The sequence below is a fragment of the Drosophila ficusphila genome, unplaced genomic scaffold (assembly GCF_018152265.1).
Source record: "Drosophila ficusphila isolate 14025-0441.05 unplaced genomic scaffold, ASM1815226v1 contig_198, whole genome shotgun sequence".
In the NCBI taxonomy this organism is placed as follows: domain Eukaryota; kingdom Metazoa; phylum Arthropoda; class Insecta; order Diptera; family Drosophilidae; genus Drosophila; species Drosophila ficusphila.
Window position 1 is genome coordinate 45,438 of NW_025064092.1, and position 27,169 is coordinate 72,606.

At 41.4% G+C, this 27,169-nt stretch overlaps 5 protein-coding genes across 8 annotated transcripts; 2 read left to right on the top strand and 3 right to left on the bottom strand.

The window, feature by feature from the left end:
- Positions 1–948: 948 nt before the first annotated feature.
- On the bottom strand, positions 949–6,033 carry LOC108091238 (vacuole membrane protein 1). Of its 4 annotated transcripts, none has more exons than XM_017190347.1 (5): positions 5,881–6,033; positions 3,234–3,524; positions 2,892–3,173; positions 2,491–2,797; positions 949–1,944 (listed from the first exon to the last, which is right to left on the bottom strand). In XM_017190347.1, exons 2-5 carry the CDS (start codon positions 3,461–3,463, stop codon positions 1,444–1,446), a joined length of 1,320 nt encoding a protein of 439 aa, XP_017045836.1. In that variant the 5' UTR covers positions 3,464–3,524; positions 5,881–6,033; the 3' UTR covers positions 949–1,443. The 4 variants fall into 4 exon arrangements, with proteins under 4 accessions (XP_017045836.1, XP_017045833.1, XP_017045835.1 ...); XM_017190344.2 differs by having other exon boundaries at positions 3,234–3,735; positions 5,881–6,020; XM_017190346.2 differs by lacking the exon at positions 5,881–6,033 and adding an exon at positions 5,196–5,245 and having other exon boundaries at positions 3,234–3,735.
- Positions 6,034–6,739: 706 nt separating this feature from the next.
- Positions 6,740–10,138, bottom strand: LOC108091225 (gamma-aminobutyric acid receptor-associated protein). Its single transcript, XM_017190330.2, has 3 exons — positions 9,876–10,138; positions 7,423–7,620; positions 6,740–7,360 (listed from the first exon to the last, which is right to left on the bottom strand). Exons 1-3 carry the CDS (start codon positions 9,963–9,965, stop codon positions 7,283–7,285), a joined length of 366 nt encoding a protein of 121 aa, XP_017045819.1. The 5' UTR covers positions 9,966–10,138; the 3' UTR covers positions 6,740–7,282.
- Positions 10,139–10,571: 433 nt separating this feature from the next.
- LOC108091224 (BTB/POZ domain-containing protein 9) lies at positions 10,572–14,619 on the top strand. Its single transcript, XM_017190329.2, has 4 exons — positions 10,572–11,402; positions 11,459–12,097; positions 12,986–13,432; positions 13,489–14,619. The coding sequence occupies exons 1-4, from the start codon at positions 10,779–10,781 to the stop codon at positions 14,038–14,040; spliced, it is 2,262 nt and encodes a 753-aa protein (XP_017045818.1). The 5' UTR covers positions 10,572–10,778; the 3' UTR covers positions 14,041–14,619.
- A 1,863-nt stretch (positions 14,620–16,482) lies between these two features.
- Positions 16,483–24,509, top strand: LOC108091230 (CKLF-like MARVEL transmembrane domain-containing protein 3). The gene is made up of 3 exons (XM_017190335.2): positions 16,483–16,976; positions 23,411–23,578; positions 23,662–24,509. Exons 1-3 carry the CDS (start codon positions 16,815–16,817, stop codon positions 23,857–23,859), a joined length of 528 nt encoding a protein of 175 aa, XP_017045824.1. The 5' UTR covers positions 16,483–16,814; the 3' UTR covers positions 23,860–24,509.
- LOC108091229 (ADP,ATP carrier protein) lies at positions 24,477–26,571 on the bottom strand. Its single transcript, XM_017190334.2, has 3 exons — positions 26,091–26,571; positions 25,901–26,028; positions 24,477–25,181 (listed from the first exon to the last, which is right to left on the bottom strand). Exons 1-3 carry the CDS (start codon positions 26,409–26,411, stop codon positions 24,707–24,709), a joined length of 924 nt encoding a protein of 307 aa, XP_017045823.1. The 5' UTR covers positions 26,412–26,571; the 3' UTR covers positions 24,477–24,706.
- Between the last annotated feature and the right edge of the window lie 598 nt (positions 26,572–27,169).

Sequence of the window (27,169 nt, forward strand, 5' to 3'; positions counted from 1 at the left end):
GTAATAGCTGGCTTTGATCTACTCTTAAGTTTGTGAACTAAACTGTATTTTAAGTGTTAGTTTATTCTTTATACGGAAAACTTTCAATAAACCTAACTAAAGTTTTCTATTGAAAGTCAAATTGGCTTGGAAATTATTTACAATAAGTTAAAAAAACGGAAACTGCGGCCTGCAGATGGATGTAAACATAAAAACATTGCGCTTATACCAAAATATAAACAAGTTGTTTTTGTTAAATATGTGCAATTTACTTGCATGCATAAGTTTTCACTGAATGAATGTTGAGTGCGAGGTATAAATCATTGATGAATAATGTATAGTATATATCAAAAGGGTTGGCATCTGCATTTTTTCAATTTCATTTTAAAGCACTAAAAATAGAACACCAAGCACTTTTTTCAGCGTTTCGATGAGTTCCCATTTCACGTTTCAAACTTGTAAATTATATAAATATTACATATATGCACAGAAAAAACTATTGAGCAACCATTTTTAAAATTTGTTTTGTATTATTGGTAACTTAAAAATGCCACAAATATATTTCAAGGCACCGAATACTCACTCTTTTTATTAAAATAAAATATCGAAATGCCGCTAAGTTGTATTTCCATATTTTATTTATTATTCTGCACGTAGTTATTTCAGTTTTTCCTTTCTCTTCAAAGTTAATGTTCTCTTTTTATTGGCCGTAACCAGGAGTCGCTATAATCGCTACTTATTCCCACGATTATCAAAAACCTTCCGGCTAGACTGCTTAAGTTAGTTTTTAACAGATACGTACATATGTAGGCTTATTTTACATAGATTATTTATAGCACTTAACATGAATTATTTAGCCAGGCATACCTTTAAATAATAATATCTGTTCAACCAGGACTGTCAGCCCGACACACACTTCCCAGTTGACCCACTAAAAATCCCATTTAAATTGAGGCATACACCCAGCTGTAATTTGTAAATCCATATTTCGTTTATTTTCAGCGTTTTTAAATCTTTTTTATACTTGCTTCTTGCTCATGGCTACATTTTATTTTGGGTTCTCTGTTTACTCTGGCTTGTTTGTCTTTTGCACAACTTTTGCACAATTTGCTTTTCATTAGGCGCGACTAGCTGCGTCTCCCTCACTTTCGTTACAACGAAACGATAGTCACAAAAAATTGCTAGGGTTTTTCTTGTACATTACTAAAATATATTCTGCTCTTGCTACATATATTGTGGTGGCTGCGGCTACTCGCTTCATTTTTTCCTAATCTAGTCTACAAGGTAAATTCCTCCGGCTGTCCATCCGCATCCTTCTCTCTCGTGGCCACACTCACATACAATTTAATTTGACTAAGAGCGAAAGCCGCAATAAACAAAATAATTTAAACAAATTAAGGGGGGATGTTGGTTTTTTGGGTTGGAAAAACGTTCAGCAGAAGTCATTCATGCTACCGATCCTCTCTAGTCCCGTAAAGCTTTCTGCTTTCCCGCCTTTTTCGACGGCCCCGCCAGTCGAGTGGGCGTGGTCGCAGCTCCGCCGGCAGCCTTTTTGTGCAGCCGCTTGTGGTAGCTCTGGGCCAGCGAGTTGACGATGGACACCACGAAGTAGCACACCATTCCGATCACGAACGTCTCGAAGATCCTGGACAGCAGGTTGCCCGAATCCCCAGCTCCAGCTGCCGCTCCCGCCGCTCCGCGCTGCTGGCGATGCAGCCGCAGCTTCTGATTGTTCAGGAAGGACTTGAACGGCTCCTGCAGCTTGTGGCCGAGCACCGGCAGCGAGGCCAACAGGTCGACGGCCCGCTCGATCAGCGTCTCGTTGAAGGCGATGATCACGAAGATCTTCTGGATGTGCATCTTGATCACGGCCTTGCCAATCAGCGTGGCCCCGAAGAACGTCCAGAATGGCACCAGGAAGTGGCCGCAGGTTATTCCGGCCAGATCAAACAGGGGATTGGGAATCTGCAACGGAAATAACACAAGTTAATAAAGCAGCGTCAGCCAATGGAGAGCAGAGTTCCAGAGAATAATGAATTTAAATGAGATAAAGTAATATGCTATTATTATTAATCATTATCATTATTATTAAGCAATTATTAAATATTATTAGTAAATATCAAAGTACTTTAGTTACTTGTCAACAGACTAAAATGAATGTAAATTATTTCTGAAGCAAAATTGTATTGGATACAATTGATATTGATTTATTAGTGGTAAAATATAATGATTTTAGAATGTAGAGAAATTCATGCATAATTCTTCCTAATGAGTTGTAAAAGAATTGAATATAAAAGTTTTTTAACAGGCATTCTGGCAGTCTAAAAGTTTGTTTGTATCATATTGTTAAATTTAAAATTTAAGGTATTGATTGAAAATGCAAGTTGTATTATTATGGAGACAAAAGCAATCCTTTCTGAGTATCACATCTCACTTCACTAGTTACATTTAAAATGTTTGTTTTTCTCAAGACTGATTATCTAGGAACCACGCTGGATTTTCACCACTCACGCTTGCACAGGCCAGAATGCCGAAGAATCCGACGCGCTCCACCACGCGCTCCATGAACAGCTTGCCCTTGTCCATCAGACTGAGGTTCTTTTGGTGACGCTTCGCGTTCAACGCCTCGAACTCGGCCAGCTCTTCTGCGTCCTCTGGATCGTAGCCGGAGAGCCTCGCCGCCTTGGCCATGAAGTAGGGCGGCAGTTCGCCGAGCGCGGTGCCCGCTCCCCAGAGAAAGGCCTCCATCCGCACCTTCGACATAATGGACCAGATGTTGGGCACCCGCTTGTCGTACGGCTCCTCCGGGCAGATAATGCTGTGCGGTGAAACAACAAGAATATTTAGTATAGATTGTCTGCACGTCTGTTCATAATTACTAGGCAGTTTCCTATGACTGCTGAAATACTCACTCATCGGGATAGGGGGGCTGTGGAAACCGGAGCGAGTTGCACTCGTAGGCGGCCAACGTGACGCTGGCTATGTGCGGGCCCAAGTAAAGCAGGAACGTGTGCAGCCCGGTGCCCAAACCCACCGAGGAAAGGACGCCCAGACCGAGCCAGTAGACGAAGAACCACGTGTTCCGACGCACGAACTCAATGGCCAACTGGTGGGGGCCGTCTATTTTGTAAATTACGCTAAATACGATGCCTAATACTATCAGGGCGGCCAGCAGGAGTCGCTGCTGCAGCAGTCTGTAAGTGGAACGGAGATTAGATCAAGGCTTCAAGGCTGGGAAAGGCAATTCCGCTCACCTGGTGCTCCACGTGCGCAGCAGAGCGGCCAGTTCGAGGCCGCAGTACTTGGTGGTCTGCAGGGGACGCCGCCAGAGGACCAGCTGGCTGCGCTCCACTCGCTCCCGCTCGCGCTGTTTGTCTTTTTGGTTCTTCTCCTTGCGGCTCAGCGGCGGCGCCGCCTTGCCCGCCGCCAGCAAGGATGTGCCGGAGCTGGCGGCGCTGGTGATGGAGGAGCTGGTGTCCTGCATGCTGCTGCTCCCGCTGAGGCTGAGGCTGCTGCTGCTGCTGGTCGACTTCGACGGCGTTTGGCTGTGGGAGTGGGAGTGGGAGGAGTGACTGTTGGCCTTTACACTGCCGTTGGCCGCCTGCCGCTTGTGGTGACTCTTGCCGCTGCCGGTGCCGGTGCTGTTGCTGTTGCTATTGGTGTTGCCGCTGCTGTGTCGATTGCCCTGGGCCGCATGGCTACTGCTGCTGTCCTTTTTCGAGTGTTGTGACATTTAAGCGGTTGACTTGCAAGCGGCTGTGTTGTGAGATAAAATAAAACCAAATGGAATACCCAATAGGTTAGTCGAATCGGTTCGAATTCTCTCGTGTGTGTCCGGGCAATTTAAGAAATTTAAAATTTCGACCGTTTGGCGGCGGTTCGCATATTCTGCAGTGCGTGAAAAAAAAACTAAATAAAAGTATGTTCGCGTCGGGTGCCCTGATAAACTGATAAGCGTTCAACTGGCTGGGGTGCAAAGTGTACAAGTGACTCTAATTTCGAATTGTTCCGACGTGGTCGCCCTGATTTTGAATTGTTTGTGTTATGCCCTGGCAAGAAGTACTATCGTTTCGACCAGACGTTGCCTAGCCATCAGCTCTGAGCGCATGCATAAGTATTCATAACTAGGAAATGGCAGTGATAAGAGGATAAATGTCCAAAAGATATGAACAAGTGATTTGCCACCCAAGCTTAAGGTTAAAAGATAACTAAGAGTACCAAAATCATTTCAGTAGAACTACTCAATGCGCTTCGTTGATATCTTTTTTATCTGTCGTTTCAATATAAAATAAATACATAATCCAAATAAATGTTCCTTTAAAAACAATGGATGGCTAACTAAAAAAGAATTTTATTTATAATAGAAATAATCAATCTATCCGAAATATTAAATATTTAAAAGGTAAGGTTTACATTACAGCATTTTGCACATTTTTATATGTACCTACATAACATTCAATACCTTATTACTCACATTTTAACGCTTACTTCCTTGAAAATCTTACAAATTGTACAAATGTATAATAATGAATAAAAGAGCTTGGGTTTGTTTTATGTAAGAATGTTAGAAAAGCACTGACGTTTCAAACAAAGTTGTGTTCATTCTGAAATTTTAAGTTTGATGCTTATTTCAAAATCCTAAGTCATGAGACAAGGCAAACTTTTTAAACAGTGTTTTTAACAGAAATATTTTGGTTTTACAATTTGATTAATATAATTATCTTTGAACTAGCATATTTAAATCCTAATTTCGCTAATCTGTAGATTTCCAGTTATATTTATACACAGCAGTTGTAACTTTTCTAAAGGAATGATCCTTTCCTAATCCAATTAATGTGCAATCCAATTAATGCACTTCTACGATTTTAATAACCTTATTGACATTAAAATACGATTTTATTGTCTAGAATTGAATAATTTAAACTTTACACAACTTATCACTGTATTCTAAATTTTGGTTGGATACAAAATTTTATACGAAAACTATTAACCGCACAGTTTTCATTTTGTATAAAATAAGGGTATTAAAACATCGGCTTTCTCGTTTTTTTTTATAATTTAAATTATGCGGGTTGGTTGATAGTTTTCTCAATTGAATTTGATTTGCTGGGAAAAATGCTTCAGTTTTCGGCAAGTTGACATAGATACGTATGTGTGTTTATGTGAGTGGCGGAAAAGCACAACAACAACAAAAGCGAGACAACGATTACAACAACCATTACGAGTGAGATTATCATGCGATACTCGAGCACCAATAAAACGAATCCACATGCGCGTAAAGCGGGGAAAGAAGAAGAACAGCGGAACAGCAGAGACTTTTAGAATCAGAAGCGCAAAACAGAAGCGAAAAACAGAAGAAGAGGGCAGTACAAAGCAAACGGCGCGAAAGACAACAAAAACAAGCTGAGTGGACAATAACACGACTGCTGTTTTTCTTTTCTTTTGTTTTTGTTTTTTGGTCTAGTCAGCGTGTTTCAACGTAATTCAATAAGCGCAGTTTTTCCCCCGAGGTTTCTTTTCTTTCTTTACTTAAACTTCTTTTATGTGGCAATCGTTGCAGCTGTTTTTCACGCCGGAGTTCAAACACCCAAGAGGGGTGGTGGGTGGTTTGGTTGGCTTAAACCACCCCCTGACAACAACAAAGCAGACAGGCCACAAAAATCAATTGCACCCACAAATTCATGAACTAAACTAAGTGACACCTTTTAACTATATTACTAATTTCTATCGTCACGAGTTACAACTACACCAACAACAACAACGACACTGGCACAGCAATAACAAACAATTCGCAGCAGTTACGTTTTTTTCTCGTTTTTTTTTTTTTGCACCTCCTTGGTCTGTTTTGTAACTAGTCCGCTTTTATCCGGCTTTTTTTGCAGGCTGCCCAGGTGTATTTACCTGGTTCCGAGAGTGTCTGCTTTTGGCTCGTGTTTTTTGGCACGATGTTTCACATGAAAACAGCGAATTGTTAATAATTTTAAGTAGCGCAGCCGATCGACTGATTGTTGGCTGAACCCACGTTTGGCAACACTGGCGGCGCCCGTAAATGCCGCCCCCGCAAGCTAAGCAACACTGCAGCAATGTGGCCAGACGTGCGTTGGAGTCAGTGATGCCCATAACGGGCGGAATATTTAAATGGATGATAAGTCCCCTTTGTTGTGATAAGATCAAAAACAAATAAATAAAGGCTAGTAAAAGCTAATTCGTCATCCAACTTAATGTGTAATTGCATGCCTTAACTACAATATTCTGATTTACAACGTGGCTTTAATTGTAAAAAATTTTGTAAAATCTTGAATTCGCAACTTCATAACGAGAATAACTTACCAATAAAAGGAAAATACAACAAAAATATCAATAAACCAGTTAAGCCAGAATGAAAATGTTCTTTTAATTATCTACAGTCATAGAAGAAAGAAATAAAGTTTTCCCTAATCTTACAAAAGATAATCATAGAATAAATTTATACATAATTTCTTTACTGTAAGTAAACCAAAAAACTAACTAAGAAGCAGCAAAATCGCTTCGAACGAACTCAGCTTTTTTTTTTAAAGATAAGGATTCATTGTTCGTTTAACAAAGAAGAAAAACGAAACAGTAATAAATAACTTCTTCCTGTTATTTGTTTATCTCTAAATCAGATCGGTTTTAATCATAATAAAAACTTTGGACGCTGGCGACTTTCGAAAACTAATCCCCAACAAATATGAAACTAAAGATAAACCATTAGGCCAGCCCCATAAACACTCATTTTATGTGTATTTTTATGGTTTTTGTTTATTTAATAATAGATTAATTACCGTACACTTAACCGAGAGAGTCCTATTCGTAACCATACACACTAAATATGCACAAAATTTTGTTGTATTGTAAAAAAAAAGGGTGTGAAATCATCGAAATAAGCGAACAAAGTAAAGTACATGTGCAATTGCACAGATCAAGTACAGCAATGGGAATTAGATGGGCCGAAGAAATATGTGTGAATAGATCTGTTTTCGGGGGGTTAATGGTAGGAGAAAGCAGAGTTTAATTGAAATACTAACGCGTTTAGAAATTGTATACATATAAAATAAGGTTCACATAACAATTCTTTTTGTAGTTTTCTGTTTTGTGGATTTTTTTTGTTGCCCTGGTTCAGATCATTATCAAGTTCTTTTCGTGTGGCATTTCCTTCGGTTTTCCTCAATTCGTTTAGCTAACTCGCGTCCATATTTTAAGCTGCATGCTAAACACAAAATATATTTATTTATATATAGATTTCTGTATAGGGGGTTGTTTTCCGATGCAAGCCGGAGCAGAGTTAGTTGACCCTGGCCATGCCGTAGACATTCTCATCGGAGTAGGCAATGTACAGGAAGCAGTCCTCCTCGTGGTGTTCCTTCAATAACGAGAGTGGGTTAGGTTCCGTAAGCAGGAGCATCGTGTGGGGGCAGTAGTTACCTGGTACAGGGAGCCCATGGTTGCCGATGTTGGTGGAATGACGTTGTTCACGAAGAAGAAGAGGGCATCCTCGGGACGCAGGTGGATGCGCTTGCGAATGAGGAAGTAGAACTGACCGACGGTCAAGTCGGAAGGCACCAGGTACTTCTTCTTGTCCAGGTCACCGATGCGCGCCTTGGGAGCCTTCTCGACGATCACCTATAATGTATTATAAAAGTAAAGGATGTGAGTTCAAGTTGTAGGGCAATTTGGTTATTATGTGCGCACTCTTAAACCCGAATACGTGCCAAGAAATGTTCACATATTTGGCAATAAGTGGCATTTGCATTTCTCAAAGTAAACGCAAGTGTGGCGTGTGTTCGAATACGTGCTACCTTGGAAAACTAAATAGACGAACACCTGTTCAATTTGATTGAATTCAGGTTTTATATTATACAATAAATCCGTTATTTCGGCAATGCGTTTGTATCATGAATGAATTTATTTAGATGCTTCTTTTAAAAAACTTCTTTGAAAATAATCTTTCGAATTAGTTATTAATAATCATTATTAAAAATCACATTTTTTGCTTCATTTTTGCAGTTAGGTGCATCTTGGCAAGAAAAAAACTAACTCTGACTGAAACAATACAAGTATCTTGAAACTCAAATGAATAATTTCGTAATTGAAATGAGTAATTTCGTGTTGCATTCAAGAATTTCGTAATGCCAAACATGTAATTACTTACACGTGTTTTCGTGCTTCTTTTAGCTTTTAAATTAAATTTCAATAGTTACTTAAATTTAAATCTTTTACTAAAGCAATTTTTGTTGTTAATATTTTGAGCGTCAATTCACAAACCCATTGAAGGGGCACCCTATGAACTAAATAAATTCTTATCTGCGTTATTCGACAATATTTTCTTTTATTTACTTGGTCCGTTAAAACACTGTACATAAGGGACCATAGGATAACATTAAGTATATAAGTATATTTCCGTTTCTTTTTGATGGTCAATATCTACTCAAGAATTTTGGATAGAATTAACCTTCTTGGTAATATTTGAACTTGAGTGCTTTATCTTATATATTGCATTCCATATAAATACATAGATTAGAATAAGCTACTCGCAGGCTCACTGGCCTAGACAATCCATTCTAGCCAAGAGGTTATAAGTTAGCCTTTGCCCAAATTACCGATAAACTGGTTTGGCAAACTTTTGAGCAGGAAGCGGGGGCAACATAATGAATACTAAATTAGCAAACCGCTTATCGTATTTGCCACCCCTGATATATTCCCCAACAGAATTCGTTAGCGTCATTGGCCGAAATCAAGGTATTAGATAGTATTGTACGTACTATATAGAATTCGGATATATGTACATACATATTGTATATGGTCTGACCAGCTGGCCTTGCCCCTCGCTCAGCTGTTATGTGATTTTTGGTTTGTGATTTGTTTTTTGGCACTTGTGCACTTGCCAAAAACAAACGAAAATAACACTGGGACTCAGGCAATAAATAAATAATATGTGCATATATAGTCGAAACCAAAATCGAAAACAAGAGCGGCGAGCGCGAGAATTAATGCACTTTTCGCTGCGATTGGGGCACCTTCACCATTTTTCGAAAGGAGTTTGCTGATAAGGTGGTGAAATAGCAGAAAAACAACAAAGGAAGAGAGGTACCCCTCAATTTTTGTTTTTTTACCTTTTTGTTTTTTGTTTTTAGCGCATCTATGACTAATTCCAGTCGCAGATTGTGTTTGTGTTGTGAAAACAAAACAAGCTGTGTTAGCGTGTATTAGTGAGTGACTTTTTTTATGCGCAGTACTCACTTGTTTTTGCAAGCAAATAAACGAAATTAAAATCGAAAACAACTGGTTCGAACACTGATAAAAAAGGGTGGATTATTGATTATTAAACTTTTGATTTAGTCCATTATACATTTGATTTTACATTTTTTGTTTAAAAATTCTAAAGTAGTCTTTGCAACTAAAAAGTAATAACAATAAAAAAAACAGCAAACTGATCACTTATAAATTTTTTCCCTGTACAAACGAAAATGATAGGGGAAAAAAGAAGAGCAGATGAAATCTAGCAGTATAAAACAACAACACTTCACAGCTGAGCAAGCGAAACGGCTGCTTTGTTCTCTTTTTTTGTTTTTTTCTCTACATGTATATGTGTGTAGGGGGACGATTTTGGATTACATTTGCGAGTTTTTCGCAAGTGTTTTCCCAGATAAAAAAAATTTTATGCACCTGATTTGCTTGAATTTACCCAGGCCACCCAATGTGCAATTGCAAAATTATTAACAATTACCGAAATACCCAATATGCGCAGTATTGATTTTCTTCGTTACAAACAAAAAAAAAACGACGCAAAACAAACGCATACACAGAAACTCGTACATACATACACACACACGTATGTACACACAACTATGGAAGTATATATATATTAGAGTACTTACGGGAACACGGTCCGGATATTTACGACGGATCTTGTCACCCTCGGCGCGACGCTTCTCGAAGGCGTGCTCCTCCTTGTATTGGAACTTCATGATGGTGATGAACAGGTAATTGGCTAAGAAACGCAGTTTTTTTCACTTTATTTTCTTCTGACCAGAAACTACAAGTGCTGTCCGTGTGTGTGTGTGTCTTGCTGTGGTTGTGTTTTTCGCTCTGCTCTTTTGTCGACCTAACGGGCTGAAATTCGAAATCAGAGTGACCGTGCTCGGTGGAGCTGGAAAAGCATTCGATGCCTGCTCGATGTAATCGATGCTTATGACGGCAAGACTTGGTCTAATCGATGTTTTCGCTACAGTCATTCACCATAGACTTTTCTCGTATGAAATATCGAATAATTTCAGTGCTTAAATTTAAATTGACAACAAATCGGGTAAAAAACAGAAAATTATCTCTAAAGGTAATGCAATTATTTATGCTTATCTTGCTAGAAAGATAAAAATGGAATTGGGAGCGGTTTCTTAGGGAAAGTAAATAGCCGAGACAATTTATTTACAATTGTACAAAATAAAATCAAACGTAACAAATAGATTAAATATACAGATTTTTTGCGCATTGGATTATTAAGCTGGCGGGAAAGAGCTTTGTCGGGACAATGCGTTATTGTAATACGCGGTATTTCGGTAAGATGAACCAGCGGTCACACCAAACCCAATCAGATTCTATTTGGTCTCGAAACTCAATTCAACCAGACGAGAAGCATCGATATTATCGATACATCGCTATTATCGATGGTTTGACGCAGCAGCCGAGGCTTTAATTGTTAACATTTCTCTCTGGCACGCACCTCACACAACATAAATTTACGTGACGAGGGAACGAGCACAGCACACACACGTACAGCAAGGATGAGCAGCCAGGGACATCACAAGATGCAGGGCTGCGGCGGACTGTCCGGCGGAATGCAGAGCACGGCATCCAGTGGCTCCGGCAAAAACAACGGCAGCGGCCAGGAGCAGGAATTTACCGACGAGATCGACCTAGGCGATCGCTTCTCGGCGGACATGGCCCGCCTGTGCATGAACGAGCGGTACGCGGACGTGGAATTCATTGTTGAGGAGCAGCGGCTTCCCGCCCACCGCGTCGTCCTGGCCGCCCGCAGCGAATACTTCCGGGCGCTGCTCTACGGCGGAATGGCGGAAACCACCCAACGTCAAATACCCCTAGAGGTGCCACTAGATCCGTTCAAGGTCCTGCTGCGCTACATCTACTCGGGCACACTGCTTCTTTCCACCCTGGACGAGGATGCTGTCATCGATGTCCTGGGCATGGCCAATCAGTACGGCTTCCAGGACTTGGAACTGGCCATCTCGAACTATCTGCGCCAGTACCTCGCCCTCAACAATGTTTGCATGATCCTTGATGCAGCGCGACTCTACAACCTGGAGGAACTCACCCAAGTGTGCCTCATGTTCATGGACCGCAATGCTGCCGATCTACTGCAGCACGACTCCTTCAAAACGCTGTCAAAAGTAGGTCCATATCCTTCCTAAAAAACAAATCCCTTAAGCAATGGCAATCCCTGCAGGAATCACTGGAGGAAGTGCTGCGTCGCGACTGCTTCTTCGCCCCCGAGGTGCAGATCTTCCTGGCCGTGTGGAAGTGGAGTCGCTACAATCCCAACGTCGACATCAAATCGGTGGTGAGCTTCGTGCGCCTGCCACTGATGAACCTCGAGCACCTGCTGCAGGTGGTGCGTCCATCGGGCATTTTGGAGCCCGACAAGATCCTCGACGCCATCGACGAGCGGAGCACCTCAAAAACGCTGCCTTACCGGGCGGCCCTCTGGCCGGAGGAGAACGTGGCCACGGCCAAGTTCCTGTCCCGCTGCATTCAGGGCGAGTGCCGCTCTGCCCTGCTCGACGGCGATGTGACCACGTACGACATGGAGCACGGCTACACGCGCCACTGCATCACGGACAGCAACGATGCGGGCATTGTGGTCGAGCTGGGCACGCTCTGCATGATCAACCACATCCGCATGCTGCTCTGGGACAGCGATAGCCGGGCGTACTCCTATTTTGTCGAGGTGTCCGGCGACCAGCAGCACTGGGAGCGCGTGGTCGACTACAGCGACTACCACTGCCGCTCCTGGCAGTACCTTTACTTCGCGGCGCGGCCAGTGAGGTTCATCCGCCTCGTGGGCACCCAGAACACTGTCAATCGGGTAAGCCAAGCATATCAAATTTGTAAAAAAAAAAGTTAATACTCCACGCTAATTCATGGTCGTTGAGCATATGCGGTTAAAGTCCAGAAAGGAGTAGTTATTAATAAGAAGTTTGAGAAACCAGCATTGTAGATGTAGATATTTCAAAAATAGAAATAGTCATTGTTCCTTAACTTGTGTTTTAAATTTAAAGGTTTGGATACTTACTTTTAAATTAATAGAAGCTATCCCGTCTGATTTGGTGAGCATTAATCATTCCCTGCCAGTGGCGGATCCAGAGACGATTCTTGGGGGGGGAAATTGAACTTATTCTTCGATTTGGGGTTCAAACTTATTATTGCGAGAGAAATACAGTACAAATTATAAAACAAAAATTATCCATCCCAATTTTTAGGTAAACAAAGCGGTAATATTTGAAAAGTCAACCATAGCAAACAAGTAAAATTTTCAGGTTCTGTGGTTCCAAGGGGGGAAATTTCCCTAATTTCCCCCCCGTGGATCCGCCACTGTTCCCTGCGTGTTCGTAATAATAATCCCGCACTTTGCTCTATGAACTGCTCGGTTATGTCTTCAGAATTACAGACTGCGTATTTAACTAATGTGTTTTGTTTCTAACTTGCGAGTTAGCTTTTTAGTTGTACAATTACCAGAATGTATCATGATGGTTTTTGTTTAAATATGTAATACATAATTATTTTGATTAAGAGTAGTAATTACAGAAGAGGTTATTTTTCTCAGAAATTTTAATATTAAATATATTTAGCAGTGAAGCAATTGTTTTTAATTCCCGCGCGTGTAGAAGTTTTAATTGCAAGAGTAAACCGGTTGGGCACCTGTAATTTGAATAATGCAATTTGCTAATTCTTACTTCAATCTCACTTTGACAAGGTATTCCACGTGGTGGGACTGGAGGCTATGCACACGGCCAAGGTGCCGCGGCTGGTCGATCACTTCGTGGCGCCCAAGGCGAACGTGGCCACCATCGAGATGAGCGCCATCGTGACGGACGGAGTGAGTCGCACCCGCAATGCGCTGATCAACGGGGATTATGTGCGGTACGACTGGGACTCGGGCTACACGTGCCACCAGTTGGGCAGCGGCGAGATCGTCGTCCGTCTGGGGCAGCCTTATCACGTGGGCTCCATGCGCCTGCTGCTGTGGGACTGCGACGATCGCACCTACAGCTTCTACATCGAGACCTCGACGAACCGCAAGGACTGGCAGATGGTGGTCGACCGACGCAACGACAAGGCGCGCTCCTGGCAGAACTTTCACTTCACCCCGCGCCCGGTGGTCTTCATCCGCATCGTGGGCACTCGCAACACGGCGAATGAGGTGGGTATTTGTCAGTCAGTAGAGCGAAACAAAACTAAGGTTTTGCTTCATTTTAGATCTTCCATTGCGTTCACCTTGAATGTCCGACGCAGGACAAGTTCTACCTGAAGAAGATAGCCGACATGGAAAAGGAGCAGCAGGAGAAGCAGAAGGAAAAGAAGCGCGACACGGACAAGGCAGTCAAGCCTGAAGACGACAATATTGCCTCCACCTCGGGCACATCGAGGGCTGCCCTCGCCGAGAGTCCCTCCTGCTCCGGCGGCAGCCAAAGTGTCATCAAGTCCAACCACTGGCCGCCACAGACGCAGTCTCCCAAAGCGGAGCCGACCAAGGAAAAGGCCGTGGCTGAAGTCGCCCCCTTGCCAGCTATCTCCCCGTCCGCCTCGCCGTCATTGCCGGCCCCTCTGACCCCGGCAGCCTCGCCCTCGCTGAAGCAGAAGGGCAGTGAGCCGGCAAAGAGCCCGGACGCCAGCCCCAGCACAAGTCCCAGTCCGAGCGGCAACCCAAGCCCGAGCCCCAGCCAAAGCCAAAGCAGGAGCAGAAGCCAGAGTGCCGAGGCTGAGCCAGTGCCACCGTTGGTGGAGCTGGACACGAAGGATGCGCACTGAGAGAGGAGCCAGAACCATAGCCAGCGTCGCTCCGAATGAGATGATATTTTGTACTTGAAATACTCCTGTGGTCAAACTGTTAATGCCGGCAGAGTTCGTATCCTGTTAGTTGCGCTTAGTTGTAGTTTTGCAGGCCGTGCTGCTCTTGTTATCTAGTCCTTCCCAGTGCCCCCCGTTTTGCGGGCCCCCAAGACATTCGCATCGCTAACCGTTTTTGCGTTAATACCTTAATACATTTATGTACATGTGAGCATATGTATGCATGGTTTTGTTTTTGATTGTGATCCAGCGAAATTCCTTTTGTTTGCAAGGCAGCAGAGTTATTTATTTAAGCAATTACCACCTAATTCTATGCACATACCTATCGCGATTTCCATTGAGATTTCCGAACAGCTGAACCAAAATTGTATACGAGGTCCGTTCACGGATTGTCCATGTCCTTAACCAAATTTTTTCCAGTTGATCCGCAACTCATAGTCTAGGCTCCTTGAGCAGCCCAAAAAAAAGCTCTATTTATTAGGCAAATTTTGTCATAGTTTGTACTGCACCCAAATAAAAGCTAACCAAAAAAAAATCCAACCACCCCGCGTCTTGTTTCACTTCCTTGGCAATTATGATAGTGGGATGACTCCATATCGATGACACGTGTAGACAACCTGTGGAGAAGATCGTGATAAGTACGAGAACACGCTTAATTACGAGGTAACTCGAAGGGGTCGTCTTCTCGTTCAGCATACCCAAACTTTCTGTTGCTCCCTGCGCTGGAAAAATTCCGATTGCCGGTCATTAAGAGAATCACAGCATGGAACTGCATTTCCAACGATTTTCTACGCCAGAAGAAAGAGTCTGTTTCGAAATTGACTTTGAAAATGTACGAAGAGCACCTTAAAATATAAAAATAAACAAGTGCCGAAATCATTATGCATTAACTCGCTTAATTTCACGCTAACCCCAATTTACAATTTTCAATAAATTTAAATCATAAATATCATAAGCAAGTTAAAAAATGACTGTTGATTCAGTAAAGTTTAAAACATTAAACTTATTTGATTTTTATCTTAAATTAAAATTGAACTAAAGTTCAATAAGTATTTATTGCTAAAAATTTTACTTCTATAACTACAAAAAATATGAGTTATCCTGGGGACTTCAGTTCATTTCTTGTTCGAAGAAACACTTTTTTCCAAAACTCTTGCACAATTATTTAAGGATTAAGTACTGGCTTCTATTATTTCTTCCATTTTCTTGGCCGGGGACCACTGTGCAGCGCACATGCCACCCACTGTTGCCACAACATCCACAACACGCTCCACAGTTAGGAAATTCCAATCAGATGCGACCCACGGCCGCTGCAGCGCGGCAGCCATAAAAGTCGAATCAGAACGTTAAACCAGTTGCGAATGTCGAACGGTGGGCGTCCAGAAAGACAGAGAAGGCCGACCGACCAGCGGTGAAACAGAAAGAGACAGCAAGCGAGCTGGGGGCAGGAAAATGCAGTCTACCAGATTAACAATCAAATCAAAGAAAAAGTTAAATCTTCTTTGACATATCAATTGTTGCTGTTTCAGAAATCTCCTCAACTTGAATTCAAAAAACTAATACTCTTAAAACTTGGCAAAGCAACCAATATAGTGGCTTTACTGTTATTAAAAATATGTGTAATTTGATATTTGGCTAGGTTAGTGGAGTGGTATGCCTTGTTTCTAAAAAGGTTTATGAAGTTCAGTTGAAAAAATATTACTCATCCGCCGTGTTGACAGAATTGAATATGTTTCTGTACTACGTCTTTTAGTTGAAATAAGAACTTGAAAATAATAAACAGGTACTATATTTGTTCTAAAGAAATATGTGTGATAAATAAATAAATAAATAAATAATTACAAAATAAATAAATTCGAAAGTTATATACTAATCTGTTCTAAAAATATAAATCGATTAACATCCTATTGTGATTTAGCTTGCATATTTTTATAGCCTTGCAGAGCAAAAGGGTATTATAATTTCAGTCAGAAGTTTGCAACGCAGTGAAGGAGACACCTCAGACCCCATAAAGTTTATATATATTCTTGATCAGCATCACGATCGGAATCGAAGTACGCCTGTCCGTTCGATGGTGATAAAAACCAAGTAAGAAACTCATAATTTTGTGAATTGACCCACTGTGCAAGTGGTTAAGTGGTTAAGAATCGGCGGCGACGGCGGCGCAGGCGCAGCAAACTAGTTTGCCCGCTGGGGGGTGGTGTGTATGGCGATGGAGGTGCGCGCTGGGCGGTGGGTGGTGCGCGGTGGGGCGTCGCCAAAGGGCGCGCGCAACTGGCTAGCTGACCGAGCGGGAGAGCCACTGAGAGCGAGAGGGAGAGGTAGAGGGAGAGTGAGCGGCGCTCGGTTGGTTAACCGTTAGGCTGCAGCGGCGCAGCCAGCGGTTCGCAGTTCGCAGTTCAGTCGACAAGCGACCGCCGTGGACAAAGCACATCGCACCGCATCGCATCGCATCGAATCGAACCGCAGCTGTACTGCTTACTACCAGATACTACACACAGCTAGCTAGCTATATACGCACACTCAGTATTTTGAAATCAGCGCGCGAGGGCGTCACACATATAGATATAGCCATATAGCCATATAGCCGCCGATCGACCAGCGGACAACATATAGACACAGCGGTGGTTATTTTTTGTCTTATTTTATTGTGACAATCGCGACAAGTGTTTAAAAATAGTTGCCCAGCTAAACTCCCCCGCCGACAACTGAAACAGAACAACAACAGCAACAATATGGTCGAGACCGTGGTCAATATCGAGCGTACAACAACAACAACCACAAATGGTCCGCCCGGCGGGGCAAACCCGTCCGCCGATGGCAACTTCTGGGGCGCCATCCGCCTGAACTTGGACTATTTCCGCACGATCCCGGGCATTCTCAAAGTTGTCCAGTTTGTAAGTACACTTAGCTAAAAAAAATACGTGTAAAGTGGTTTGCACAGAAAGAAAATTGTACTCAGTAGGATGAGCAATTATAGGTACATGCCTCTTTGACACAATAAACCACATTTCAATCATATTACTCTGAAAATAATATTTAATATTTATTCAAGACCCTACAATTTCTAGTTCTTACTATTTAAAAAAGATTTATCTAGTAGTTTTTTATGTTTATCAGGTTCAACAAGAGTGCTTGTGTTGTTCTAAATATTTAAATGTTAAGTTGCTAGAAATTCAAGTTCCAAAGATTACAAACCGGAAGAGCAATAAACTATTTTGGTTGTGAACTATTTTGTAGAATGATCCCTAGGGGGTTACAAAGCTTCAGTAAAGCTGAGAAACAGAAACGAATACGCGTACTTTAAAGAACTCTTATCGTCTTGAATTGAACAGTTTTATCTACGCCAGTGTTTATCGAGATATCTGGGGACCTAAGAAAGCCCAGAGTCCCTCGATGTGTGCTCAATTCAGCAAATATACGAGTGTGTACCAATGAGTGTGTATGGTATATAGGTATGTCAGGATCTCATTAGACTTAAGGTGGATAAGATAGGGCCAGTTGTCTACTGGCGGGAGCTGCAGACACGTGAGCCCATGGCCATGTGGTCTGGTCAACTTGCCACCGAACGGAAATTCTTGGCAAGAGCTTTAGCCGCCAACTGAGCACTTGATTTGGCCTGGAATTCGGAGCTTTGGCTTCACATTTTCCCACAGCCGCAATGGGCACAAATCAAGTCGTGTGGGCGCTGCATTTACGCCAACACGAGATACTCGCAACTCGCAACTCGTAACTCGCAGCTCGCAACTTGCGATCACAAGTGTGGGTACCTCCACTTAACCTGCGTGTATCACCTGGTCATCAGGTGTAGAAAGTTTCGAGATAAGGGGGGTGTCTTTTACCCCCCACTTTGGGAGCCACACTTAGCATTTTCGTGGAGCCAAGGACAAAGGATTCAGACGCCGACAACTGACGGGGCACACATGAAAAATGCATTATTAACCGCTCGTCGGCTGTCAGAGAAAATCAATATCAATCGGGCGGAAAGGGGGAGGGAGAAATTGCTGATATGATTACCATCGCAATAAACTGTCGACTATTAAGTGCTATTTATTGATTTTCTGCCGCGCCAAGCTCCGATTATAACTGGCAAGCGAGGTTGGCCGACAAAGAAATCCTTGGACAAATTCCTTCTTGTTGGCTTCTTTTATCGCGGTGAAGTTTCTGAAATCTCACACTGATCCAGCGAAAACGAAACGACAATCTATCTCTCGTTGATGTCACAAATGACCATTTGTTTCTGCCTTCCTTTGTGTCTGTCAAAATGGGATATTTGTGGCAACTAATCTTATCGGCCGCCTTTGGCGATAGTCTGCTGATAGTCTCAGCGCAATATAAATATGTAAAAGTGCTTCACTTGGCGTTGCCACAAAAAAAAAAAACAGGGCCATATACGAGTATGCACCTGCTGGTTCCCAACTCGAATCATGAGGACTTAGCCCTCTAAATTAATAATTTGGTCATTTGAAAATGTTTGAAAGGCCTCGAAATTGGCTTGCGGAACGGGAGGTTATGTTTAATATTTTACAGTTCTGGTGGGTAACTATTTTTAGACGCTCTTTAAACTTGAAACTTGTTTAAAAACGGTGTTTTTATCCAACTACACCTTATTATATACATTTTTATGAATGCTTGAAACTAAAAGAAATTCACTCAGATAATATAAATTAAAATTAAAATAATTTGTATTGTTTTTTTAACAAAATAATGTTTATTGCAAATGCTCAATACATTTTTATTTCTATTCATACAATTAAAGAAATTGTTGCAAAACCAAACAGACAAGTTTGCTAAGCAGCAAATATTATTTATGTACTTTAACACATCTTAAAATAACAATGAGGTTTGTGTAAGCATGTTCTGCAATGTTTGTAAAGAATATCACTGTTCAAACAGCTAATTACAGTATAACTATACTTACCACCGGTTGACCGACCGTGACTCATTTTGCCCAATTTCGCGGATAGATGGAGGACCGGCTAATCGGGCGTTACTCATACGCCCCGTTATCCGAGTGAGGTGGGCGATAATGAGGCGACCGCTTTAGTTGGCCGGAAAGAAGGGGGTTGCGAAGGGGCAGCATATTCAGTAGCTAACGTAGTGATAAGGCAATTGATGCCAGCCACCTGACCGCCGATCGCTGGTTTGCCAGGGCCCATTACTCATACGCCCCTTGATCCCGCGTGAAAAAATCCCCCAAAAGCCAATTCTGTACCTCCAGGAGTTACCATCCAGATATAGAAGCCCTATCGGCCGTATCTTATCAAGCTGCCCTGGCAATTAGCATTTTGGACCCCGAATGGCCCCAAAACCTATATGTTCATACATAAATCGGGCATCTGTATGTGTATATGTGGACGAGTTATGCATTCCATGGCCAATTGTGTGCTCTATATACACAGGCGAAATACATATATATATATATGCAAATCGGGCCAAGCACGATTTATTATTAAGTTTTGTTGGTCTTGGTCCCTGCCTTTGAGAACTTTTTATAATAGCAATTACGTAAGATATTTTGGAAGCTGGCGATCCGTGTAGCACACAACAATGTTTGGCACTATTGTCGTGGATTTTAATTTGAATGTTCTCGCCAAAAGCGGAAACTATGACACACATTCGGTGTCATTCAAGAAATTTTTACCACAAAAACAAAAACAAAACGGAACGGAATCGAATGGAAAGGAATGGCGGGGGCGGAGTTCGGGATTCGACCCGAAAGTCGTTTTAGCCAGTTGCTAATGTTTGTTTGTGGCTTGGAGAATGCGATTGATCGTTACGGCATCCATTCGTTTATGGGCAAATACAGTGCCTTCCATATACGTAGGCCCATATTGTTGTCACTGATAGCAAAGCCTCGAAAGACGTGGGTTGTGTGGGCTATCATTTCGTATACGTTTAAGAATTAAGCTAGCTATCGGAAGTAAGGAATCGATTATTATTTATCTATTCAGGTCAGTTGGTTGCACATACTTTGTATATCAATGGGTTCGGGGAAAATAAAGAAGGAATGCAACCCTGCAAGGTGTATTTTGTTTTTGATCAGAAAAGGTATATTTTACACACCGACCTACAAGCTTAACCATTGCATTCTAACTTTCTATTTGTAGAACATTTTGTTTTTCATAAAAGATGAGAGCTTGTTTGCCTGTATTATAAAAATAAATAAATAGCTACTGACAATTGTGCAATTGAATGTTTCGTTTGAAGAGAGTATCATGTCTTTAACTCACTTACATTTCTCAGGGAAAAGTTACTCAAAATAATATGCAATATTTTTTTGGTTGGGTCCTACAGCACCGTAACGCACTGTACAAACTGCACACAGCTATGCAAATACATGTTTTGCGAATGAATTGTTTACATTTTAGGTAATTGACGCTGACTAAGTGCACTGCGCTCAGAAAGTGAGCTCATCTTCCGAGCTCCGTCTTGGCCCGGTTAACAAAAATAGGTAGCAAATGCTTCAAGCAGACAAGGCTACATATTTTTTATGAGATTTATTAACCATATCGTATGTTTGTTTACCATTTGGCCAGTGAACTGTGCTTATCTTAAGCAATGACTGCTTTCTGTATTGTTTATCCCATGCCAAGCAAATATCGATAAAACAATATTTGAATTTAAAATGTACCTATTTAGAAGCAGTTCCAGTAATAAAACGCAAAGTAAAATGATTTCGTGCCATTATATATGCCATAGGCCTATTAATTCCCTTTCGAGTCTGGTTGTTTTTTGTGGTTAATGGAACTTCTGTGGCTTCCATTGAACTTCAGAGAGAGCAGACGTCGCCGGGAGCCCAGACCGTATAATTGGAGGCCAAGAAGCAGATCCATTTCAGTGGCGATTCGCGTCATTGATCGCGCAGAAAAAACGTACATGATTATGCTATAGCCTATAGCCGTGATCGATCGCCATACCTTGATGCATTTGCTCCACTCTACGCACAGTTTCATGCTCCACAAGGCAAATTGCTCGTTACTTCATATAATATAATGTATATAATGTATAATGTTTGTTGTATATATCGTATATTCTATATAGCAGACTACAGTTCTTGTTCTTTGTAGCCAAGTGAGTGAGGGCGTTTGTCTTGGCTGTTGGCTGTTTGGCTGTTTGGCTGTTGGAGCGTTACGAAACACACATGCCATACACACTAATCAACTATATAAGCTGTGACCGACAGACCCCGCCAGTAAACACATATTTACGCCCATCTATATGCAAATCGTGTCGTTAAATACATGTATAGTGTGGTATATACGCACACGAGTGCAAATAAAAGAGGATCCATAAATTATGTTTAGAAAAGATAAAATTCGTATAATTCCCAGGCAGATATCTTTCTCTTATTTTTGAAGAGTGACGCAAATTTTGTTGGGGGGTGCGCAACAAAAACAACAACAGCCATCTTTGAGGTGAAGTGCGAGCATTGGGAAAATGGAAAAAATAGAGAAAGAAAAACAAGAGAACGCCACTCGAAAAAGCGGGAATGCAATCCAAGATCAACAAATCGCTGACAGTTCAATCAACCTCTGATTTGCTGCCGCTGTTAGTTAATTGCTTGTCAGGTGGCAAAAACAAAAGGAGACGGCGGCATCGGGAAAAGCAAAAGCAGAAAAAAACGTAGCAGCAGCAGCAGCAGCAGCAACAACATGTTGCTATCAACAGGTCGCTTTTGGCCCGGCTACAACTTTCAGCTTTCACTTTTCGTGTACCTTTTGTTTTAGCCAAAACCAAATGCCGAAGTCGACTGCGCACCTGCTTGTTTTCATTTGTTTTTTTCTTTCTTTTTTTTTTTTTTTTTTTTTGGTTTCTCGTTTTTGTGTCGCCAAAAGCTTATTGCCTTTTAATTGCCCAAACAACCACGTCACCTGAGCTTCAGTCGCAGGAGAATGTGTGTCATCCGGTGACAAGTTCTGAAAGGTACTTCACCATCCACATCGAACTGCGACTTTTCGCGCCTTTTCGCGCATTTCGATACGGTTCGCAAATGCGACTTGAAGTTTGATTTGTTTTGCTTGAAAACCGAAAGGATTGAGTCATTTAAGCACATTTAACAACCTCACAAGCCTAAGACTCGCCTTAGTTTTAAACAAATTGGAAATGTAGAAGAGATTTCACAGGCAGAGTTTAGATATTTGTAGCTTTTCGAAGATTAGATTAGATGTAGATTGTTTCTATGAATCACTTTTAACACCACACTTTTAAACAAAAGAGCTAGTTTTGTTTGCCGTTATTTATGACTTGTTATAAAAAAAAGTCACATTTAAATCATACCCAAATAAAATCATTTTTGTTGAAATAATTTCGAGGTCTTGACTGCTGTGCATATTTGTATAAAATCAAATGGTGTTTTAAAAAATAACAAACAACTTTATAAATATACAACAATTGCATAAATTTATGAATATTATAAAAATATTTTTCTTACTTTTTTTCGTTCTACAATACTTAAATTATATTTACATTATACATTGGGCATTTAAAATTTAAATTCTTATACTTTCCCAAACAAGTTTCCATTTTTATTTGTGTGACAATTAATAACAAGGATCGTGAATAAACCTCTTTTTGCATAACAATCTAAATTGTCCAATCGTAATGAAAATAATCCTAGTCTTTTGTAAAGTGAAAATGCTAAATTATGTGCAAGATCTTCAAATCAGAAAAGAAAACGAATAACTACAGCGAAGTCAACTCAAAACTGGCAGCTTAATTAGACGGAAAATAACCTTTGAAACAGTGCATTTGATTCATAATGCGCAGTCAATTAATGGTGACATAACATTCTCACATTCCCACTCCAGATACAAAAATGGGGACCTTGAAGAAGCGCCCCTTAATTGGAGATCACGATCTGGGTGGGCATGGGAAACAATTGCTATTTAAAGTCCATAGCCGAAAACTCATTTCTTCAGTACTGATTTTTGCATTTAATAAGCATTAAGTTCAAACAAATATGCAAAACAGACAAAAAGTATTGTATATATGTAATACTTACTATCGCTAAAAAAGAAACCATATATCAGAGGTTGTTATAGAAGTTCAAACGTATGTTATTATTTCTCTAGTGACTAAAATCACTGTGAATGTGCATAAATAGGTTAAAGTCAGCTGGAAAATAGGCTTTGAAAAACCATTTAAATTTCTCCATATCAACGAATTTTCTTATAAAGGGGATTGTTATTAAACGTACAAATTGAGTTGTTCAATTTAAAGATCTGTGCTTGGTAAAACAACATATATGTACTATATTATTCTATGATCTATTCTGTGGAAACCTTGTACTTATTTCCAAATGCTTTCCAAATTATTTTCATGCTCCCAGGTGCTGGGCATCATCTGCATGGCCCTGGCCTCACCGCCCATCAGCTCGGCCACCTCGTTCTTCATGTTCGTGGTGGTGATCTCGTTCATCATCACCATTCTGCTGATCGCCGCCTACTTCTTGGGCATTCGCGAGGCCCTCAACGTGGCCGTCAACTGGATCTTCTCGGTGAGTGATCATAGTGAACCATAGTTATGGATCTGCAGAATATACTCGTGCTAACCATTCAACTCTTCCCGAACCGAAAACAGGAACTGATCACCACCGCCGTGCTGACCCTGCTGTACTTCATCGGATTCATTGTCCAGCTGGCCAGGTGGTCGGATGCCACGGGCAAGGGAGCCGGCTCGTATACGGCGGCCGGAGTCTTCGGACTGTTCAATTTCCTGGCCTACGCGGCGGGCACGTACTTCCTGTTCCTCGCCCACAGGTCCGGGGCCACCCACTAAGTCCACCGAGAACTCACTGCTGGATCTTAGCGTAGAATTATTTCTAAATGTTTACCGAATAAGTGCAGTTCGCGTACTTGTAACTTCGCCTCTTTTTTTTCTTCGTCAACGTGTTTTTGTTTGTCTTTTTTTGTTAATTTATGCGAGGACATATCGAGAACAAATCGGTCAGCTCAATGGAAAGCAGAGCCTTTCTCGACTTGATGTGTTCTTAATGTTATTTTAATGCCTAACTAACAGTTAAGTTAAAACCCACCAGCACACGAACACATCTGCGAAATGACTTGGGTGGGCGCTCCAAAGAATCTAAGCATTTTCATAAAACACAATTTCATTTTCAAATCTTGGGATGGCTAGTTACAATTTTCGGCAATCTATTGAACTATTGTAGGTCTTATTAGGCTTAACAATATTTTATATAACTTTTTTTGGTTCGTTATTGGTAAAAACTTTTAAAAGCTTTACATTGATTGAAAAAAGAAAAGAGTTTGACCTTTTAAAATTAAAATTAAATGTGCTAGGAGAAATGTGGAAAGCGACCCACCTTGGCGAATAGACACAGGCACCAAAAACAAACCACGCGATGGAAACGAAACAAAACAAGAGCGCAACAAAGATTTAAGTTCAATAAATTATTTGTATTTTCTCAACCGCTGCGAACACAACTCGAGATGAAGGGCAGCCGTCATGCGGTTAATCGGGTTGGTTGTTTCCCCGCAGTCCTTCACTGCAAAAGGGATGAGATCGGTGTGCTGATGACGGAGGGTTCTCGCCGTGTTCTGTGTGGTGCAGCTGGTGCTGCAACTGCAACTGCCACTGCTCCTCTAATCGGCCGGGCAACGGGCATCTAAAAGTACTTCTTCATCTCGTCGTAAATGGCGAGCACCAAGGCGCCGCCCGTGCCACGGATTATGTTGGAGAGGGCGCCCTTGAAGAAGGCGCCGACGCCCTCCTGCTTGGCAATCACCATCCAGCAGTGAGCCGTGTTCTTGTAGACCATCTCGGACTTCTTCAGGCCGGACTGCATCATCATGCGACGGCGCACCGTGTCGAAGGGATAGGACGCAATGCCGGCCACGGTGGTCACCACCTGGGCAATCGCCCAGCTCACGTAGAAGGGCGTGCTCTTCGGATTCGGCAGATAGTCGCGGCACGTGTCGTAGAATCCGAAGTACGCGGCGCGATAGATGATGATGCCCTGCACCGACACGATGAAGCCGCGGTACAGCCCGATGGGTCCGTCACTCTTGATCACCTTCATCAGGCAGTCGATCAGGCCGTTGAACTCCCGGTTGCCGCCCTTGCCCACGTCGGCGGCCAGACTGTCAAAAGAAAGCGTCGAAGGGATCAGTATATCAGTAGCTATGCAATATTTTATGTTTAAAGCATACGCGATTTCACCTTTATGGTTTAAACAATGAGTGGATTGGTCATTGGAAGTATTTAATTGGCCATTAAAGCAAAGTAAGTATTCAGCAATCCTGTTTTCATTCGACTCGAATGTTTATTATTATCCATTTTATTTAAAAATCAATAAAAATAAATTAAAAGATTAAATGATATATCCATCACATAATTCTTATTGTCAGTTGAGTTATTGTCTGATTGTATCTTATATTGGAAATTATTAGCTTAAAATCTTTTCTATGTTTTATACATACTGAGCTTGACAAATTTTTCTGAAATCCTAATTAAAATTTAAGTGATTACTTAAATTACAAATGATCTATAATTACACAATTAATTGTTGAGGAAAAATAATTACTCAATGTATGAATAAATAATGATCATCATGTAAAATATATGGAGAAATTATTTGCGGTTACCAGACGCAATATTCGCCATATGGTTATCAGATAAGAATGCAATTATGCGATATATTAAACATGACAGTTGTGCAGTTCCCGAGTAAATAAACTATAATTAATCGCAAAGTGGATTTGACAGTTGAGTATTTGCAGAAAGTAGGCTTGAATTAATTTACATATTCGTAGCTTAGTTAATCGACTCTAATGCATTACATTTAAAAGGAAAAACTCACCGGGTTCTGGCAAAATCCAGCGGATAAACGAAGCACAGAGATGTGGCACCTGCCGCACCGCCAGAGGCCAAATTACCGGCAAAGTGACGCCAAAACTGCTTGTGCTTGTCCACGCCACCGAGGAACACCTACGGGAATTATGTGCTTTAGTTATAGCAGTTAAGAGATTACTCCATCCAGTTCCACTCACCGTTTTGTAGACATCCTTGAAGGCGAAGTTGAGGGCCTGCGTGGGAAAGTAGCGAATCACGTTGGCCAAGTTGCCGCGCCAGAACGACGAGAATCCCTGCTCCTTGGGAATGCGGATGAAGCAGTCGACGATGCCCTTGTATCGCTGGTCCGCCGCTATCTGCTTGGACACCTCCTGCACCTGCAGGATGAGCTTCACCCGCTCGATGGGCGCCACCGCCGTCTTGGCAATCGCCGCCGACACACCGCCCATCATGAAGTCCATGAGGAAGGACTTGAGGTCGCCCTTCCCGCCACCACCGCCACCGCCTTCATCGCCCATGTTGGTTTACTGTTTGCTTGTTTTTTAAAACGATATTGTTAGTCTTCAAATCTTTGTGGGTAAAAAAGAATAAAAGCCGATTTACACTTTTTACAATTTATAATTTTGATTCAACAACGACCGAGATCTGAACTAGTATGGGCATACGAAGTTCTGACCCCACTGCCTTCAATTCCATTCGAAGGCATTGGCTTGGCCAACGTCGTTTCCGATTTTTCCATTTAAGAGAAAAGGTTTCACTCTGACCTTGTCCAAAAACTTTTTGTAATGTGAATTCGGAAGGTTCCTCAACAAAGACAAGGGATTCTACAAAATTTTTAATTGATTGCAATCATGTTCTTAATAAACAGATTTATTCACATTTCCTTATTTTAAAACTGAATTTGGTAAAGAAATACAAACGCTATATATCTAATTTGGCTTCCCGAAAAAGAAATTATAGTTTTTTTTCCCCAATACTTTTTAGTAAACATAAAAATGTTGTAAAAGCTGACTTATCAAAAAAATCGAAAATATTTACAACTGCTAATTTTATGGTTTTCTTACTCTTTAAATATGAATATAAAAATTCTATTCAAATATAAGAAGTATTGAAATCATCGCTGAGTATTTACTAAAAGCAAATCATCTGAGATTTAAATAATCTAGAAATACAATTCTATATTGGTAGAACTTTTCCTTAGTATTCTGTTTGCACGCATTGCATTTGAAGAAAATTTATAGGTGAGCTTTTAGGCTCGATCAAAGAGTAAAATTGT